This window comes from Dermacentor silvarum, chromosome 7 (assembly GCF_013339745.2).
Source record: "Dermacentor silvarum isolate Dsil-2018 chromosome 7, BIME_Dsil_1.4, whole genome shotgun sequence".
Lineage (NCBI taxonomy): Eukaryota > Metazoa > Arthropoda > Arachnida > Ixodida > Ixodidae > Dermacentor > Dermacentor silvarum.
The window spans coordinates 5,405,218-5,422,622 of NC_051160.1; the positions used below are offsets into that span (position 1 = coordinate 5,405,218).

Below are 17,405 nucleotides of genomic sequence, written 5' to 3' on the forward strand. Positions count from 1 at the left end.
CTGATCACAAGTTGATATTTGCCACCTTTTCTTTTCAAAACTGTTCTGACAAAAGCAAAGCCGTGATCGTTATGAAAGATTTCAACAGGGTAGATGATGAGAGCATCCTAGATTACTTCGAAATGAACTTCGACGGTTTTAAAGGGACACTAAAGGCAAATACTAAGTCGACGTGGACTGTTTAAATACCTTTCCAGAAACCTCAAAACGCTTGTCTCATGCAAAGAAAAGACTTAGTTTACGAAAAAATTGGATCTGAAGGGTCCAAATAATTTTATTGCAATTCAAATCACCCGCCACGCCAATTGAGGAGTGGTGACGTTGCATACGCCATTTTCTGCCGTTGGTGAGTGTAACGGCGCCCGACAGATGGCGGTACGGTGCGCCGCTGCAGCTGATTTTGGTAAAGTGGCGTAGACCGTTCGGGCATTCCGCGACATCGCGTGGAAGTGGAATTCTCTGCTACTTGCAGTTAGTGCGAGGTTCGCGAGCCAGAAAAACAAGTGCAACACTACACGTTAACAGAAAAACTGAAACGCGAAAGTGCGGGCGGCGCAGAGTCGAGCGAACACGAAACATTTTGACCGCCCGCGTTTTTGTCAACGGTGTAATGTCAGTTAGTTCTTTTTTGTAAAAATTTAATACAACTGGTGAAGTAGTATTTTCTTTCTTCTTATAATACAGTACAATGATGTTTTCATAACGAGTGGTTCAGTACTAGTGACAGAATTTAAATGAGGAGTGCCTTCGTCATCGGGCGAGTACTTGAATGTCCCGGGGGAGTCGCTAATCATGTCCTGCATTTACCTTAATTTCTCTATTACTAAGGCTCTGCTCGCGATAATATTGACGCTTTAGAGATACTCGTGCACTAATGCATCACTTTAGCTTGACTTAGTATTTGCCTTTAGTGTCCCTTTAATGTCGATGAAAATGTGAATTTTGTGGTGTAAATTCAAACAAGTTTGTCTTTACTCTATTTTGCCATGTTCGTTCCTGACAAGATTAAGAAAAGGAAACAGAACCCCTGGGTTACGAGACAGATAATCCACATGAAAAGAAAGCTTAAGAGAATGAGATGCTCAGGTCGGCCTCGAGACTCTACTTTCAACACACTAAGCGCAGTACTGAAAATTGAGGTTAAAAAAGCTAAGGACACTTCCTTCACTATGACTCTAGACAATTTCGTCAAGGAAGCACCAGGGAAATTTTGGAGGTATTTATGCGACAACAAATCCAGTAGTATTGCATTAATGGTTGATGGCTCACCAGTCTCAGATGCAAAAGCAGTAGCTGATGAATTTAATGGACACTTTCAATTCGTATACGCCTGGAAAGATACTAATCTTGTTACAGAGCCTGAAGAGTTCGCTTCTTCTATGCAGGATGTTGTCCATCGGGAGGGTATCTTTCACTTGCTTCTTAACCTAGATGCTAAACAAATCTGACAGCCCCAATAACATTCCTACAGTTGTCTGACTATGTTACGCAGAGTGGATATCGCATTACTTGTTCCTCATTTATAACGCCTCCCTAGCGCAGTGTTCTCTTCCGTCAGACTGGAGGGGTGCTCGTATCATTCCCATATTCAAGTCCACTGATCGCTTGTGCATATCCAATTACCGCCCCAATATATTTAACCTCAACAAGCTGCAAAATATTATAACATATAATCTGTCGATACTTCACCGCATTTCTCGAAGAAAACAGACTTATCAGATGCCCAGCATGGTTTTCTGCGTGGTTTGTCGACGGTTACGCAGCTGCTTAGTGTATGCCATGATTTTTCACTCTCAATAACAAAGAACAGATTCATGCTTTATTTTTGGAATATGCAAAAGCTTTTGATAAAGTGCCACATAATAAATTATTACAGAAACTCTACGCCATTGGAATGGAATAAATAGCAGACTTATCGAATTCATTAGGGCTTATCTACAAAACAGGTATCAGTATGTCCAAGTTGACAAGTACTGCTCGGAGATGCTATACGTAACATCAGGGGTGCCACAAGGGTCAGTTTTGGGTCCGATTTTATTCCTCATTTATGTTAATGATAGTGGGAATATTATACACAACAATGTTAAGATAAAGCTTTTCGCAGACGACTGCTTTCTTTACACCCCGGTTAAATCTGTGGCTGATCAAATAACACTTCAGAAAGCCCTCTCTGAAGTTTCAAGTTGGTGCACAAAATGGAACATGCTCTTAAATGCTGACAAGTGCTTAGTCCTCCGTATATGCAGGAACAAAACCGTTTTGCAACATTCTTATTCTGTAGATGGCACTGTACTTAAGGAATCACCGGCTGTTAAATATCTCAGAGTTACTATTACACACAATCCGAGTTAGGATCTTCATATTAATACCAATCTGCACCAAGGCTTCAAATCTCTCTGGTTCATTCAACGCAAGCTTTCAAAAGCCCCTATGAAATTGAAATTAGCAGCATATAATGCGCTGGTACGGCCATGTCTGCAGTATGCTTCGTGCCTATGGGACCCTTATAGACAGAAAATTTTTGTCAAGTTAGAAAAAGTTCAAAGATCCGCGGCTCGGTTCATTTGCAACAAATATAAACACACTGATAGTGTGACAGAAATGATTGATTATCTTGGTCTTGATACACTTAAAGCAAGACGTACTGAATGCAGATTAAAATATTTGTGCTTAATATATAACAACATAATACAAATTAGCAATCACAATTTCATTACCTGCCACATTCTGCGCACAAGCTCGCATTTTGATAATGGGAAAATGATCAAGGAATACAGCGCTCAAAACAATACTTTTAAATATTCATTTTTTCCGAGAACCATGAGCGCTTGGAACAAATTGCTGAAACATATTGTCAATAGTCCCAGTGTTGACATATTTATTACAAACTTGAAGAAAATGCGTGGGTGAAGGTGTTCTTGTTCTGTTTCAATTGCAGTGTTTTATGCCTTGATTTCCTGTATTTAGTTCTTACTGCCATAGCTGATGTGTTCTCTGATGTACTTTTTTCTTTGTGCCCACTCCTGTTTGGAGTCAACCGACTCTGCAGTCATCATCATCATCAGCCGATATTTATGTCCACTGCTGGACGAAGGCCTCTCCTTGCGATCTCCAATTACCCCTGTCTTGCGCTAGCTGATTCCAACTTGCACCTGCGAATTTCCCAACTTCATCACTCCACCTAGTTTCCTGCCATCCTCGACTGTGCTTCCCTTCTCTTGGTATCCATTCTGTAACCCTAATGGTCCACCGGTTATCCATCCTACGCATTACATGGCCTGCCCAGCTCCACTTTTTCCGCTTAATGTCAACTAAAATATCGGCTATCTCCGTTTGTTCTCCGATCCATACCGTTCTCTTCCTGTCTCTTAACGTTAGGCCTAACATTTAACGTTAGGCCTAACAGAATGGGGGAGTGGGTTCAGCGGACGCCTTGGCAAGCACTGAGGGTGAAGCAAAAAATGTTGAAATTGTGGCGGCGCTGCCATTGCCTTATTCTGAATCTCTGGCCAATAAACGTTGGCTTCGGCTGTTTCGGCAGCGCTCATTGGCTGAGGCGAGCTCACGGGCTGAGTAGCTTTCGTCTGCTCGATGCACCGTTGTTGTTGCGTCGTTTGCATTCTTTCCGCCACTTTTTTTGCATTTTATTTACAATAGATCGGTGGGGAATAATTTCAGTGTTGCCACCAACGAGTATCCGCCTGTCAAAGCTCCATGCAGCTGCGGCAGGGTCTCCGACGCGACAAGCGTCCAGCTGGCACGCGGGCCCGCTCATTCGGGAGAAAGCGACGGTGGCGCCACCAACTTTTCCATAAAATATTGCCTGCGTTGGACCCACTCCCCCAATCTAGTACACTCTACTGTAATGCTAGGCTCTGAATCAACTTCTAACACCTGAAGTTCTTTCATGTGCGCTAAATTCTCAGCACATGGTGATTTTGCCGCTCCATTCCTACTGCACCCAGCTGCCATGGCCGGGAATGGAAATGTCCCACCCTGAACTCAGCAGCAGATATGTTCTCAAATGCACAGCAAGTAGCATTAAATAAGGGTGTATGAATGGTGATTTCCGAAACCAAATCAAGTATAAATTGAAAAGTCACCACAATAAATCACATGTAAATACTTGTAGGAGAGCTTTGTTTATATTGGTTCTATAACCTAACCATTTGATTCATTATTAGAAAAAAATTCGAACACTTGCATGTCGCTAACTGTTAACCCATATGCCTTGCAAAAGTGACAGTGTAATTGCAGTTTAGGACAAGAGGGACGCAAAAAAGATATCTAACATTCCTATATACAATATTGTATACTGTAACAAATTATCAATAGATAATCAATTAAGAGTCAACATAGTTGTACGAACCGAGGTAGTTTCTGCAACCTCCAGCAGTGGCACCTCGAACCCAGGATCCTTCAAAAATGGACACCTCCCACTTCTTTTTTGACGTGTCTGAAAGTACTTCATTGTCCAGCGAGTCAGGGCCCAAGTTGCAGATTTCTAGAAAGTGAAACTCCCGCATAAAGTCCCTTTCTGACATCCTGAAAAGAAACAGAAGTGCAGAAAAAAAAAAGCAGCAGTGAGAAGTGAGAACACTGACCCAGCTCCTCACAATGTCTATAACAGAACTTGCATCATCACAAGTATTACACAGTTGGATAAGTGAGAGAAGTTCAAAGAAATGAGGACTGTCCAAGCTTTTTTATCAACATGTCAATATCCCCCCTCCCTCCAAAAAAGAGAGAGAGAGAAAAGAGAAAAGGTAGCATACTTTTTACCAAGTTCTACAGGAAACAAAAATGATTAGCACAAGTAACCGGTGATCGAAATTATTATAGATGGTACTGGAGTTGACAACCTGGTAGCAAGAGTACTGGGTTGTTCTCACTCCTCCCACTAGAGGGTAGTGCGGTAGACAGTTGCAGCTTGGGAAGGAATACTTTTCTTTTTGCGCGCGGGCAAGTCTATAAACCACTACATGGAAAGATCGTGCTGTCAGGCCTATTCCTGCAAAGCAGCACTGCACTGTCGCAACTCTGCCACTCCGGTCACAAGTCAGCTGGACTAATCTTTTGTTGCCCTTGTACCAACAAGCTCAATCAAGCATGCTGTTTATGTTCACTTCTCGTATGCTGGGTTCTAATTTGTGTCCTCCGATTCCTTCAGTTTCTGACGTGGCTTTTCTAGTATTCATATCCTGCAAGGCTTGTTTATTCATGCACTACCTTAGCTCCTTCAGTCATTGATTGTGACTGAGTGTTCTTAAAGCCTTTAAATCTACATATTTTTTCTGAAATAATGGCACAAGCTTTGCAGAAAAGTATGAATATTTAAGTCACTTAAGGCTAGTTATCATAATTACAAAAATAAATTGATTATGGATATTGAGGTCTTATAAATGATGCATTATATCATGAAAGTAACTTAAATATTTGTTACAAGTAGATACACTACAGCAGTGATATAGGGAAACACACTAAACGTCTCATTAAATCTGCTAGCGCACCTCTTAAAATATCATTGTTTTGCATCAGTCTTCATACTCAAGTGGCTTATGACATATCCTCTTCTACTCCAGCTGTGGTGGCTGAGCGCAGCTGTGCATGTCCTATCTTCGAGCCAATTTGTGCTAGGTTCGAAGGCTAGCCAACCTGAGATAGCTGATGGCTTCGTATGTGCCGTGTTCTCACGTGCCTAGTTCGCATTGAAGCGAGAAGCAGCACGAAGGGAAATTCGCTCGCCACTGCTGCTGCTCTCCATCCCGCCAGCATTCTGACAGCGATTGTCCAAGGTCACCGAGTGAGATGTGTTCATGTTTGTCTGCATGCACATGACGTGTTTGTTAATTTAGTTAGTAAGCGAATGTGTACAGCACTTTATTCAGCTGATACAATGACTATTCTTACTCATACAGCTGTCTAATAATTTGCTATTGCAATCAATGCTTCGCCTGTCGGATGAAACAGACTTTTTCTTGTCCCCACTAGTATGAACATTCAAAAGTAGGTTGCGTCTCCATACGGAGACACGGTGACTAAAGGGTTAGGAACACGTTGCCGCTACCTGGACTTGCTGTTCTTTTCAGAGGACTGGCGTCTTCTTATCAGTATGCACAGAGGGCAGCACTATGTCCTTGTGTTTCTTTGTGTGTCCTGTGTTGCATTGTCAAATCTGCTTTTTACCAATCTCCTCTTTTCACATGGTACAGCTAAGCAAAATTTTGCCAGCTGTGCACTTTGTGCATTACAGTCGACTTGCATTATTTTAACCTTGACGGCACTGACGAAATTGATTGAGTTATCCGCCAAGTAGAATTAAACAAGGTGCAGAAAAAATTTGGAGGACTCTTAAGCTTCGCCTTTAATTAAGAGTGGAATGCGGTAGCATTCAAAGATCCCTGGCTGCCTCGCATGCGTCCCGGCAACTGCAGCTTATGCAACCGTAACGTTTACCAGGAAACGCTGGCAGCAAACGCTATGCATGAAGGTGAGCTTTCTGGTAGAAATGTGGCCTCTTGCGTGGGCCGATCCCGGAGGTTGTACACAGCCGCACCAAAAAAATTACATAATTTTCAGGTTTCTGTATTGTTTTGCACTTTTAATATTTCAGTCTGACAAGATTTAACATAAAAGACATGCGCGGTGGGTGTTTTGTTTCATTACATTTGTTTGTGAGCTGTCATTCTCAAAATTCCGAGGAATAACTTTGTCAAGAATGTAAGACAAGGTATGAGCCAATTTATTGATAAAATGGTGTGGCAATATAACTCGCATACACCCCATGTCATATAGCAAGGCGTAGCCTATACATATACGTAAATATATACAGAAATTTTTGTTCACGGGATGCTAACGCCGGCAATGACGCCGGACGCCGACACCTGATCTTCTGCTCCACGAGGCTCTTAATGCTATTGCGTTAAAAACGCCAGAACACACCACTGCTTCATTGGGCAATACTTTCACAATTCCAACACGCCGCCAAATCAAACGTGCGTCCACTTTCTAGCTGTCCAAAGTAGAAAACTAACATAGGAATTACATTAAAGCTCCTAAACAAAGTAGAAATCTAATGCGCACCCGATTTTTTAGCAAGAAAAACATGGTCTAAATATGAGTCGCACAACGGCGACCGGATTCCTATAGTTAGCTTCACCGCAATACATTCTTCCTATGCGGCAAAGCATATGAATGCCGTGAAGGCGGTTTTGGTAGAGTGTCTGATTGTGCCATGCAGACAACTTTCAAACCAATTGAAAAAAAAAAAAAGAAAGAAAAAAAAAGAAGGCACGTGTGAGAATCAGGTAAATACCGTAATCAGACATTGTGAGCTATGATTATTGCTTGAAAATCTTCCTAGAGGAGGACGACAATAGGCTGTTTTCGACGGGAAGATGACGTGTTCAACGCATTCACTGTCCCCTAAGCTCCACCGAGACAGACACTGCCACTAAAGGGTTCGCTATTGGGGTCACAAATAGGAGTCAGGCGCGTGTGGTGGACTGGTAAAGCTCGAATAATCTAGGCGAAGGCCAATTTTAGGATCAAAATAACGAAATCTTGGACCAAACGACATGCATGGGCACCGGCCGGGACTTTCGGCCTGGATCGAATTAACTGAAAGATCAAATTAACCAGAGTCGAATTAAGGGAAGTCTACTGTATTTCTTTCCTGAACATCTCTGTGGTGCTGGCCAACCAAGATCTTTTTTCTCTTTGCAATTTCATATTGCCAGTCTCTAAAACTGTTCATACCTTATGCAGAAGCATTCCTTGCTTCATTCTATAAACTTCTTGTGCAAATCTGCAACAGAGCTTGCATCATCAGAGGCACACAGTTGCAATGGCATGATGCTTAGGAGTTGGCATGCTGTACCTACCATGGGGCATCCTGAAAATGCCCACCGAGCGCATAGTTCTGCATCAAACAATTTTGATTTTCAGGTAAGCTAGTCCTCTCTTTAATGCACGCAACATGATGTATAAACAGTACATGGAGCGAAACAAAATAACAAGCATGTCCATAATAGCAGTACAGTATACATAAGCTTCAAATGGCATGATTAACAAAATGAGCTCTACAGTACAGAATAGGCAAGGTGAAGGTAGATTCAAATAATTGTTTTTCAACTGCTGGGCCCTGTCATTTAAGAGATATGTCCTTTCTTCTTTCTTTCTTTCTTTTTTTTCGTGTCTGTGTAGTACTTGCAGATAAATGAATTTGCAGCAAGAAAGTGGAAACCTGATATATGTAATGAGTACAGATAAATGCAAGTGTATAAGATACACGCTAGATACATCAGTCAGGAATGAAGGCAATGAACAAAGAAGACATCCTGAGACACCTAGACAAAAAAGGCTTATCATTCAAGTGCTTTCACAGCATCATGCATATATCTAAACTATTCTGTCGTGCAAGAGTATAACCACAACAGTTAGTACGAGTTCTAAAAAGGGTATAAGAAATGCACTTGCCAAAATTCACCATCAGCATCAAATGTGAGGCCAATGGCTTCTCTCTCCTCGGGTGACACAAGGGACCATTCACGCGACCTGCCAACATGATAAAAACGGCAGGTGCTGAAGGCCCAATCTGAGACATAAAAGATACACAGTCTTTCATCATAAGTCAATACCATACTTTAATATGGAAAAAAGTGTTGAGTTGCCCATGTTGAAAAACTTGTACATGTAATCGAAGTGCATATTACGTGTTGTCTTGATGCATCTATTCAGTCAGCAGATAGGAGAAGCTTGAGAATGTTGGTACATCATAAAATAACTAAAAGAGTGGTAATAGGAACAGGACAATTCCAGAAGTAAGAAAGAAAAGGTAAGTAAACAGCAGAAGTAAAGAATAAGTTATGCAACACAAAATTCAGTGATTTGTAGAGCAATTAATTTGACAAAACCATGAAACATCTTAAGGCAAAAGAAAGCATGCTCCCACAGGCTACCATGTATGCTTTCCTGCTTTCACAAAAGCAACGTTGTTGCCGTACTCATATTAGACATGCTTACAACGAACTGTGTTTCTCCTACTGTTCATTTGCACTTTACCAAGGCTCAAAAGTAGCAGGTCGACATGGCAGAGCGTTACAGGATCATTCACTTTTAGGGAGACATCTCATTAGCATTAAAACACTCACACCAGCTTAAATTTGTTATAAAATCCAGTATAATCTTTCAACACTTGAAGCTCGTTATAATGAAGTTTCATCCGACACACAATAATTACCATCGTTATATGTGATATTTGTTATAAGCATATATTTGTTACATACTGATACCAGCAAGAAAATCTTTATTTACATTGTTATATTCAATCATTTGTTACCTCCCAGTTCATTGCAACGAGGTTTGATTCCTACATTTCCTTATTAAGCTGCACCTAACACTCATGTATCCCATGAAGTAGGAGCAAAAGAAATGTTGAAGTTACACTGGCTTGAATACTAATGAGGTGTCCCACTTAGAAGTAAATGACCCTGTACATCAGAATGAATCAATAAAAGACATGGCACTGTTTGCTCACTGGTCACTCCAGGCCCCTCTCCACTCAGTGTCGTCTCCCCAGGGATTCCTCAGCCGGATCAGGGGCATCCGACCCTTCAGTCGTTCAATGTAGACCTGCATATTGCATGCATATGGCAATTCAGGAATATGCAAAGGGCAACAGCGCAACACTGAACTTACCGGTTGCATCATATTTGCACGTTTTCACACGCACTCTCTTTAGGAAAAGATAGAAGACATGACAAGCACTACTATACGTCCTTTTGTTCTTGTCATCATATGTGTGCTTTTCAAAACCTGCAAGCATACACCAGCCAGTCTAGCAACATGTTCTTCTAACGTAAATTGCATCATGTTCCCTTATTTCTGTAATCCTCAATAACTTTTTTAACTTTACGAATTATGAATTCTTTACGTGTGAAGACTGGCTTGACTGCATGAACTGCGGCTTTTACAAATCCGAGGTTCGACGCAGCTCGTACAGACCATACAATAACCATAACTTCTGTGTGCTTGTAATAAACTTCACTCTCCACGCTTAGTTTTCGCACACATGTCTACTTATCAATCAATGGCATGCATGAATGTAAAAAGGCTATTATTCTAAAATAGACAATACACCAATCTCTTTCTCTAACAGTGTTGTTTACTGCAGTTTGCTCCTCACCAAAGACATGAGCAAGAATTATCAGGGAAACCGTATCAGGCTCTCAGCACAAGGTGACCAAAGCAAACATACCAATACAATTTTCTATTGGTCTGAACAGAGCAGTTCTATAGGTTCTATTGGTAAAGTATTGGAACACTATGGGTTTTAGTAGGATTCTATTGGTATCAAAGGGGCCCAATGGATATCTATTTGTTACCTACAGGATCAATAGAGTCCACAAGGATGTGACATCCATTTGTTGCCTATAGGACCAATAGGTGTGTATTGGTACCGATACGGTTTAAAAGTGACAGCTATTTGTTGCTTATAGGACCAATATGACTGTATCGGGACCAATAGGGTTTAATAAGGGAGAGGATTTGCTGCATATGGGACCAATAGGTACCTATTGGCGCCAATAGGGCTCAATAGGTGGCAGCTATTTTTCGCTTATAGTACCTCTAGTTTGTATTGGTACCAATAGCGTCCAATAAGCTGGCCCTATTTGTTGCTTGTTTGTTTCCTGTTGGACCAATGGGGACTGGACACATAAAAATGATGGAGCTGGAAATTCATCTAACATCGCCATTTCCTAAATTACTTCATTGTACCACTTTGAAAGACACTCATGTAAGTTGGTGGTCAGACTCATGTAAGTTGGTGGTCACATAACTTGCATTTGAGAATTTAGCTGTTTCGTATAAAGTCGACTTCATTCAAAGGTAGTCCACTCCACTTCGTTGTGCCGGTGGAGCCCACATCTGCGCAGTAGCATCGCTGGCTTTCCATGATTCCCCTATGCTAAAACACCCTAATCCATGATGTACCCTAATCGGTGTGCAAATACAAAACCATTTGCATGCCCATCCCCACTATGCCACGAGAGGTAGCGCACAATCATCAAACATTGGCGGTAGCCATTTCAGCTCCTCAGTCTTTCAAAGTATTTCCCTGTATGTTTGCTGGGATTTGTGCCATCGATTCGCGATTGTTGTCCACAGTCCTGAATTACACACAAGCACTGTTCTGGCACCCGTACGGTGAATATGAGAAGTGGTGGCCATATTGAACTCGAAGTAAAGCGGGCATAGCCTTCGCCTAATGACTGATGACACTGCCCATGAAATGCGTGCTCGTCGACCAAGGGATCCACCTTGGACGTGCTCAGTGCTTCATCTATTAGTACGAAAGTTTGCCAGGAGTATTGATATACTGTGTGTTGTGATAGGTGATATGTTGGCATGACTTGACGCGACTTATCTTTTACAAAGGTAGACTGAGATAAGCAGCAACACACAAGCACATACTTCAAGTGTGCTACTGATAGTTTCAGCAGTTCATAGCAAATGAGTGCTTTTTTTCTTTTCTTATGTCTTTATGGACACATCCAAAGCTGTTTCAAACCTGCGTCAGAAGTTTACTAACCGAGTTTCACCAACGTTGGGCACAATTCTGAACTTAGCAGCACTTTCATGCCTGCGTAAGTGAGTTTTCTGTGGCTGTTGTACAGCATGTCTGAGATACAGGGTATGTCCAAAAAGTAATGTAAATGAGTCGATTAAAAAAAAATTATTGATCAGATCAGTACAACACATTAAAGGGTTTCAAAATAAGCTCCTCCTGTGTCAATACATTGTTTCCAGCGAGATTTCCAGGCGTCAAAGGCATCACGGTAGGCCTCCTCCGGAATGTCCTTTAGAGCCTTGGTGCAAGCATCTTTGACTTTGTAAACTGTGCAGAAGTGATAACTAGAGACCGGATTTTAGGCAAATGCCTTTTTTGTTCCTTGCACTCCTATCGCTCCACTTTGATATATGAGCATGAATTAGAGGTTAAGAAGAGCTTTTATAGTGTTTTTATAGTGCCTATAAATGCCTATTTTGGCGTTTGTGCCTAAATGCCTATAAATGCCTATAAATGCCTATTTTCAATATCGGCGCCTATATGAACACTATTTAGCCTCAAGTTTCACTTTCGAGTGCAGTTAGAGACCGTTATTCATGTTACCGGGCAACACTGAATGTTCGGAACTCAATGGTGTTCAACCTAGTCCTTTAGTTCAACCAACTCCCGGAAAACGACTGCTAGCAGCATTGAAATGAAACGCGCTGGCCAGCATACTGCCAACGCGCTGACATTGCGTGAGCGGTTGGCGAATGCGAAACCGCGGAGAGCCGTCAGGGAAAAGGAGAGTGAAGAGCAAAAGAAGAAAGAAAAATGTGATGTGCACGCGGCTTTTGTTTTGCTTGTAATTTACTTTTTTATGGTGTTCACCGCCATCGGACAGCGTACGAGATCATTCTCAGTGACAAGAGGCACAATTTTGAATCCGAAAATGTGGAGATGGTGGTAGTTTGCTATTGTTTCCACAATCTTCACAGTGATTCTTCGACTACGTTCCGCGTACTCTCTAAACATATTTCTTCAAACACGTGCACTTCAAATGGGCGGAAGTGTATTTGGCAGTGTTGGGACGGCTGGCCTGTACAATTCGGATAATGTCATTGTATATGAGAAAATTGCGAAGAGTTGTACCTAACACTCCTCATGTAAGAACATGCTAATTTCTTAATAAATCGTAGTCTCTCGCATTTGTTATTTGTCTGTTTTTGTTGTGTCTTAATTTAATTGCGTCAGGCAGACATAAAAGTATCGTTTTTTTAATCAGTATTCCCAGCTTTCAAGTACTCTTTTTCATGCCTGTTTCACTATATGCGACGCTCGAGTACAGTGGCCATTGAACATGAATATGAGCAGTGTGCTTATTGAATGAAGCCAATTGATCGTCACTACTCCAGCAGTCTTATGGGACAATTGTACGGACGGCTATGTTCAACTGTTGGTGCCTTTGTGCCATCATAGACAATAACATTTCTTGTTTTCCTATCGTAGATATAGGCCGTGCACGTCTTCGTTTGAAATTATTTGCATTTATGTAAAAATTTATTGTGCCTATATCTACGACGTTGGAGGCCTAAAACGCTGTTTTGCCTGCCTATTTTTGGTGCCTAAAACGTGCTTTTTTAATGCCTAAAGATCCGGCCTCTAGTGATAACTATTCATAAGAGTTTTCAAGTGCAGAAATAAGTCTGAAGTAGCCACGTCAGGACTGTAGGGCGGCTGGAGAACCGTTGGCACCTTTGAATCGACCAGGAAGTGGGTCACGGGGAAGGCAGTGTAGGCTGGCGCGTTGTCATGGTTAAGTTTCCAATCGCCTGCAATGTCAGGCTGGACATGATGAATCCTTCGTTTCAGTCTCTTAAGCACTTGCACATAGAATTTGGCATTGACAGTTGTACCATGTGGTACAATTTCATGGTAAAAGAGCCTTCAGATGTCAAAGAACACAATAAGCATGGTCTTGACCATTGACTTGCTCATTCTGGCCTTCTTGGGGCGAGGGGACACTGAGGTGTGCTACTCAGCACTCTGCCTCTTTGTTTCAGGGTAATATTCAAACACTCGAGATTCGTCACCTGTGATGACATTGTCTAAAAAGTGGGGGTCACTTTCACACAAGTCCCAAAGTTCCTTGCATGTTTCAATTCAGCGCGATTTTTGGTCGTTTGTTAACATTTTGTGCACATTCTTGGCGCACACTTCTCGCATCTCAGGGATGGAAGCGGCCAAGGGAGTTTTCGAGCAGCTCTGGGAGCAGCAAGTTTGGCACATTGAAGCAGGTTTGTAGCAGGAACTGTTTGTTTTGGAGCAAAAGACGCAGTTTTGGAGCATGCTAGGTACGGCTAAACACGAGTGAAATGCAGACAAATCAAGAAAATATGTTTATTTGACTTTGTAGAACACTATCAGGTTATGGCGAATGACTTCTACAGAAGCCCGCAAGGTGAAGGAAAGTCCACTAAAGGAAAGAAATGTCGTACACTCGACAAAGGGAACCCATTTGCGTTCCTCGGAAACCACTATTAAGTTACATACCAGACGTGCTAACTAAATGTGGCCAAGAAAAAAGTAACCTAGGGATTTACGCGAGCAGCACCCATTGTATGTTGATAGGGTTTTGTTACTGCTAGTCAAGAGTTTTTTTTTTTTTTCATTGTGCACAAGCAATTAATAATTATCTAACATTAATTACCTCACTTTTTGGATAAGGATATTGGACAATGCAAATCCTAGGTTGCTTTAAATCCAGTTATCGCTCATGTTTCAAGACTCTCCACAACTTTTTCATTGACATCTCGTCGATTAGGAAGTTTATAAAGTTAACTAATTAGACGTATTTGTGCACAGTGAACAAGAAATACTGACTGTGACAACCACGAACAACATCCATGAACATACAGTGAACGTCGTTCCCGTACCTCAGTTATTTTTTAATTCTTGGTGGCATTCAGTTGGCACAGCAAAGTACCAGAGCATAAATGCGAAATTACTTTGTTGGTCATTGCATATTTGCCAGTATTCCACATGACTTAATTGGCGAGAAGAAAGAAAAAAAAATAAGCTCTGACATTTATGAAATAAAATAAAGGGAAACAAGTGTTCAGTGGCTTTCCGATTAGCGTCGCCGACCAATATTTTGCATAAGCTCGATTATTAGGGCTGCCCCATAAAGTCAATGTAAAACAGCGACCATGCCAAACATGTTTCCAATGTTCCGACAATGCCAAACAATGGTTTCTTAAAATTTTCAGGCTTGATCTGCATAAGTCGTGTTATGAACACCATTGCCACAAATGCAATTTGTGTTGTTCAAGTGCTCCCCGACACATTACGACCAACATTCGGCCGCTACGGTAGATTAAAACTGAAACTTTACATCCTCAGTTTGCGTTTTGTGGCTGCAAAAGTCTGATTTTGTATAGTTTGGTTGTGCAGAATATAGAATTCCCGGAGTACAAATATGAGTGATGGTTACGGTTGCCACTGAATACTTCTGCTCAAGAGGTTTCACATGCACGTGCGACATATATTTTAACGTTACACGCATGTGTTCATCATTAATCGACGCAGCTTTCCCAATAGGACCTCCAAGCGAGCCTTAAATTGTATAATGACAGACTGTACGACTTATTCATCCAGCTGAGAGTGCAACTTTCTTTCCTGACTGCCCCATAAAAAGAGCGCCAGTTCAAGTCATCTTTAGCTGGTCCGCTTATTACGCCAAACGCGTAAGACCTATATAAAACATTCCGAATGCATTGTATAATACAAACAATTTTCATTTTTCTGTGGCCAAGTTACAATGCGCCACCAAATACACCCTCACTCCAAAGATGGGGACGCTGAAACAGATTGCTTTAGCTTGGCTTCTAGGGCTGGCTAAACACCAGCGAACACATGGCTGTGTGATTGCCACTGAACTCGAACATCCTGCAAAATTTAGCGCCTTCATTCGAAGTTGGTGTTTCGGCGCAAGTTGGCGCAGCTCAGTGGTTTGGCGCAAGATGGCGCAATTGGCACAGCACTAGCTTCCATTCCTGCATCTGCAAATTATTTGTCAAAATCTCATGAACGGTACTTTTTGGAATGTTTAATTTCTGTTCCACTAAACAAACACTCAAATGACGGTACGAGTTCAAAAGATCGCTCACATGCATCACATTTTCATTGGTAATGGTGGTCGCTGATGGCCGTCCAGTGCCGGCTTCATCGCTGACCTCTTCACGACCTTCTAAAAAGGCCTTGTGCCACCGGTAGACTTGACATTCCGACAAACAATTATCAGCAAAAGCCGTCTTTTTCGTAGGAAATGTTTGCACTGCGTATTTGCCAAGCTTTACAGAAAGCTTGATGGCAATCTTTTGTTCTATCAAGCACTGCATTACAGCTTGCACGGGTAATGAAAACATGTTTCATCGAAAAGCCTGTCCATACTCTCCAGATGGTCGCAGACAACTGAGCGACTGTGCATGCGTAAGCTAACTTACCCCTCCACCAATCCTAACTGGTCCCAGCGCACTGTAACGTATAGTCGCTTCACAATATAATCACTGACATTACTTTTCGAACAAACCCTGTAAGTGTTGCCACACAGAGTGCAAATACATTACCATATGCTTTATCCTGCTGTAAATGCTCCTATTGCACTAGCATGTGTGGTTACCTCTGCCGATGGGTCCCATAGGATCTAAACTACGACAAAACCGATATACATATAGAACCCATATACCTATAGGACCAATGTGCCTAAAGAACCAACACACCTATTGGTGTCGATAATCACATAGGCTACTGGTTTTTCAACTGCAAATTTTTTCTAGAGTATTAATGCATGCACACAAATACCCAAGAAAGTCGACAGAGGGACAACTGCTGCCGTAGCTCTATTGTTAGTGCATCACATGCATTATACATCATGCGGAAGTTATGGTCTCAGCTCTAATTTGCAGCATGTTCTCTTTCTTACACTTTCACGCCTCCATTTTTAATGAACACAAAGCCTATTGGCAAGCGTAAACCCTTATTCATAATTAATCTACACTTCAATTAAAAATACAGTTAATTTCCCTTGTGCTTTCCTTGGCATCATTGTTTGGTGCCTTCATATGGTTTTTACGAAAGGTATAAGTTTAATTACGTACCGCAAATATTAACTCCAGTGAGAAGACACTTAATGGAGTTCTGACACATAGTTTGGAAGTTAAAACTACCACAGGCCTCTTGCACATAAAAGTATGACACTTAGAGAGTATGAAGGTTGGGAAACACTAAGATATTTTGATTTCATAAGAAAGGTGATCTCTTAAATGCAGACCTAGCCTCCTTGGCAACATCGGGACGTCATGACAGAGAGCAAAATATGCTGACATTGTGCAGCAATAAGGCTCAGTATGATTACGTTGGTCATAAAAAAAATATAAACTGGTACGCATGTTTCTTCTGGCTGGGCTCACGTGTGGCAGCTACAGTGATCACAGGAACAAAGCAAGAATGTGTTTCATGATGACATGGTGCATCTGCCTTCTGGGTACCGAAAGCGAACCAAGTTCATATGAACAAGTATATATTATAGTACATTATTTAGTGTGCTCTGATGCTCGCCAGTCTTTTTTTTTTTTTTCTAAGGTTTAGTGGTTTGTTCTTTTATTTAATGAGAAAAATAAAAATGACAAGTTGAAAATGTCATGCCAATACTCCTTAAGGTTATGAATGCTGCGCAGACTACGTAAAGAGGCTTACCAGTCGCACAGCAGTGATGCTGTAGGCATGGCCAGCAACAAGGCCGCTGGCCAGCTTCTCTTCTGGGATCGAGCCCACCTGGCAGACAGAAAATAAA

At 41.6% G+C, this 17,405-nt stretch overlaps 1 protein-coding gene across 9 annotated transcripts in view; it reads right to left on the reverse strand.

Annotated features, from left to right (window-relative positions):
* The window catches only part of LOC119457474 (calpain-A-like), a 155,296-nt gene that overhangs the window by 30,527 nt on the left and 107,364 nt on the right, over positions 1-17,405 (reverse strand). For all 9 annotated transcript variants that reach the window (XM_049670115.1, XM_037719051.2, XM_037719052.2 and 6 more), the window contains exons 6-9: positions 17,309-17,386; positions 9,539-9,633; positions 8,479-8,556; positions 4,370-4,545 (exon numbers count right to left, since the gene is read on the reverse strand). In XM_049670115.1, coding sequence (XP_049526072.1) covers positions 4,370-4,545; positions 8,479-8,556; positions 9,539-9,633; positions 17,309-17,386 — 427 coding nt within the window. The remainder of the gene's footprint in view (positions 1-4,369; positions 4,546-8,478; positions 8,557-9,538; positions 9,634-17,308; positions 17,387-17,405) is intronic.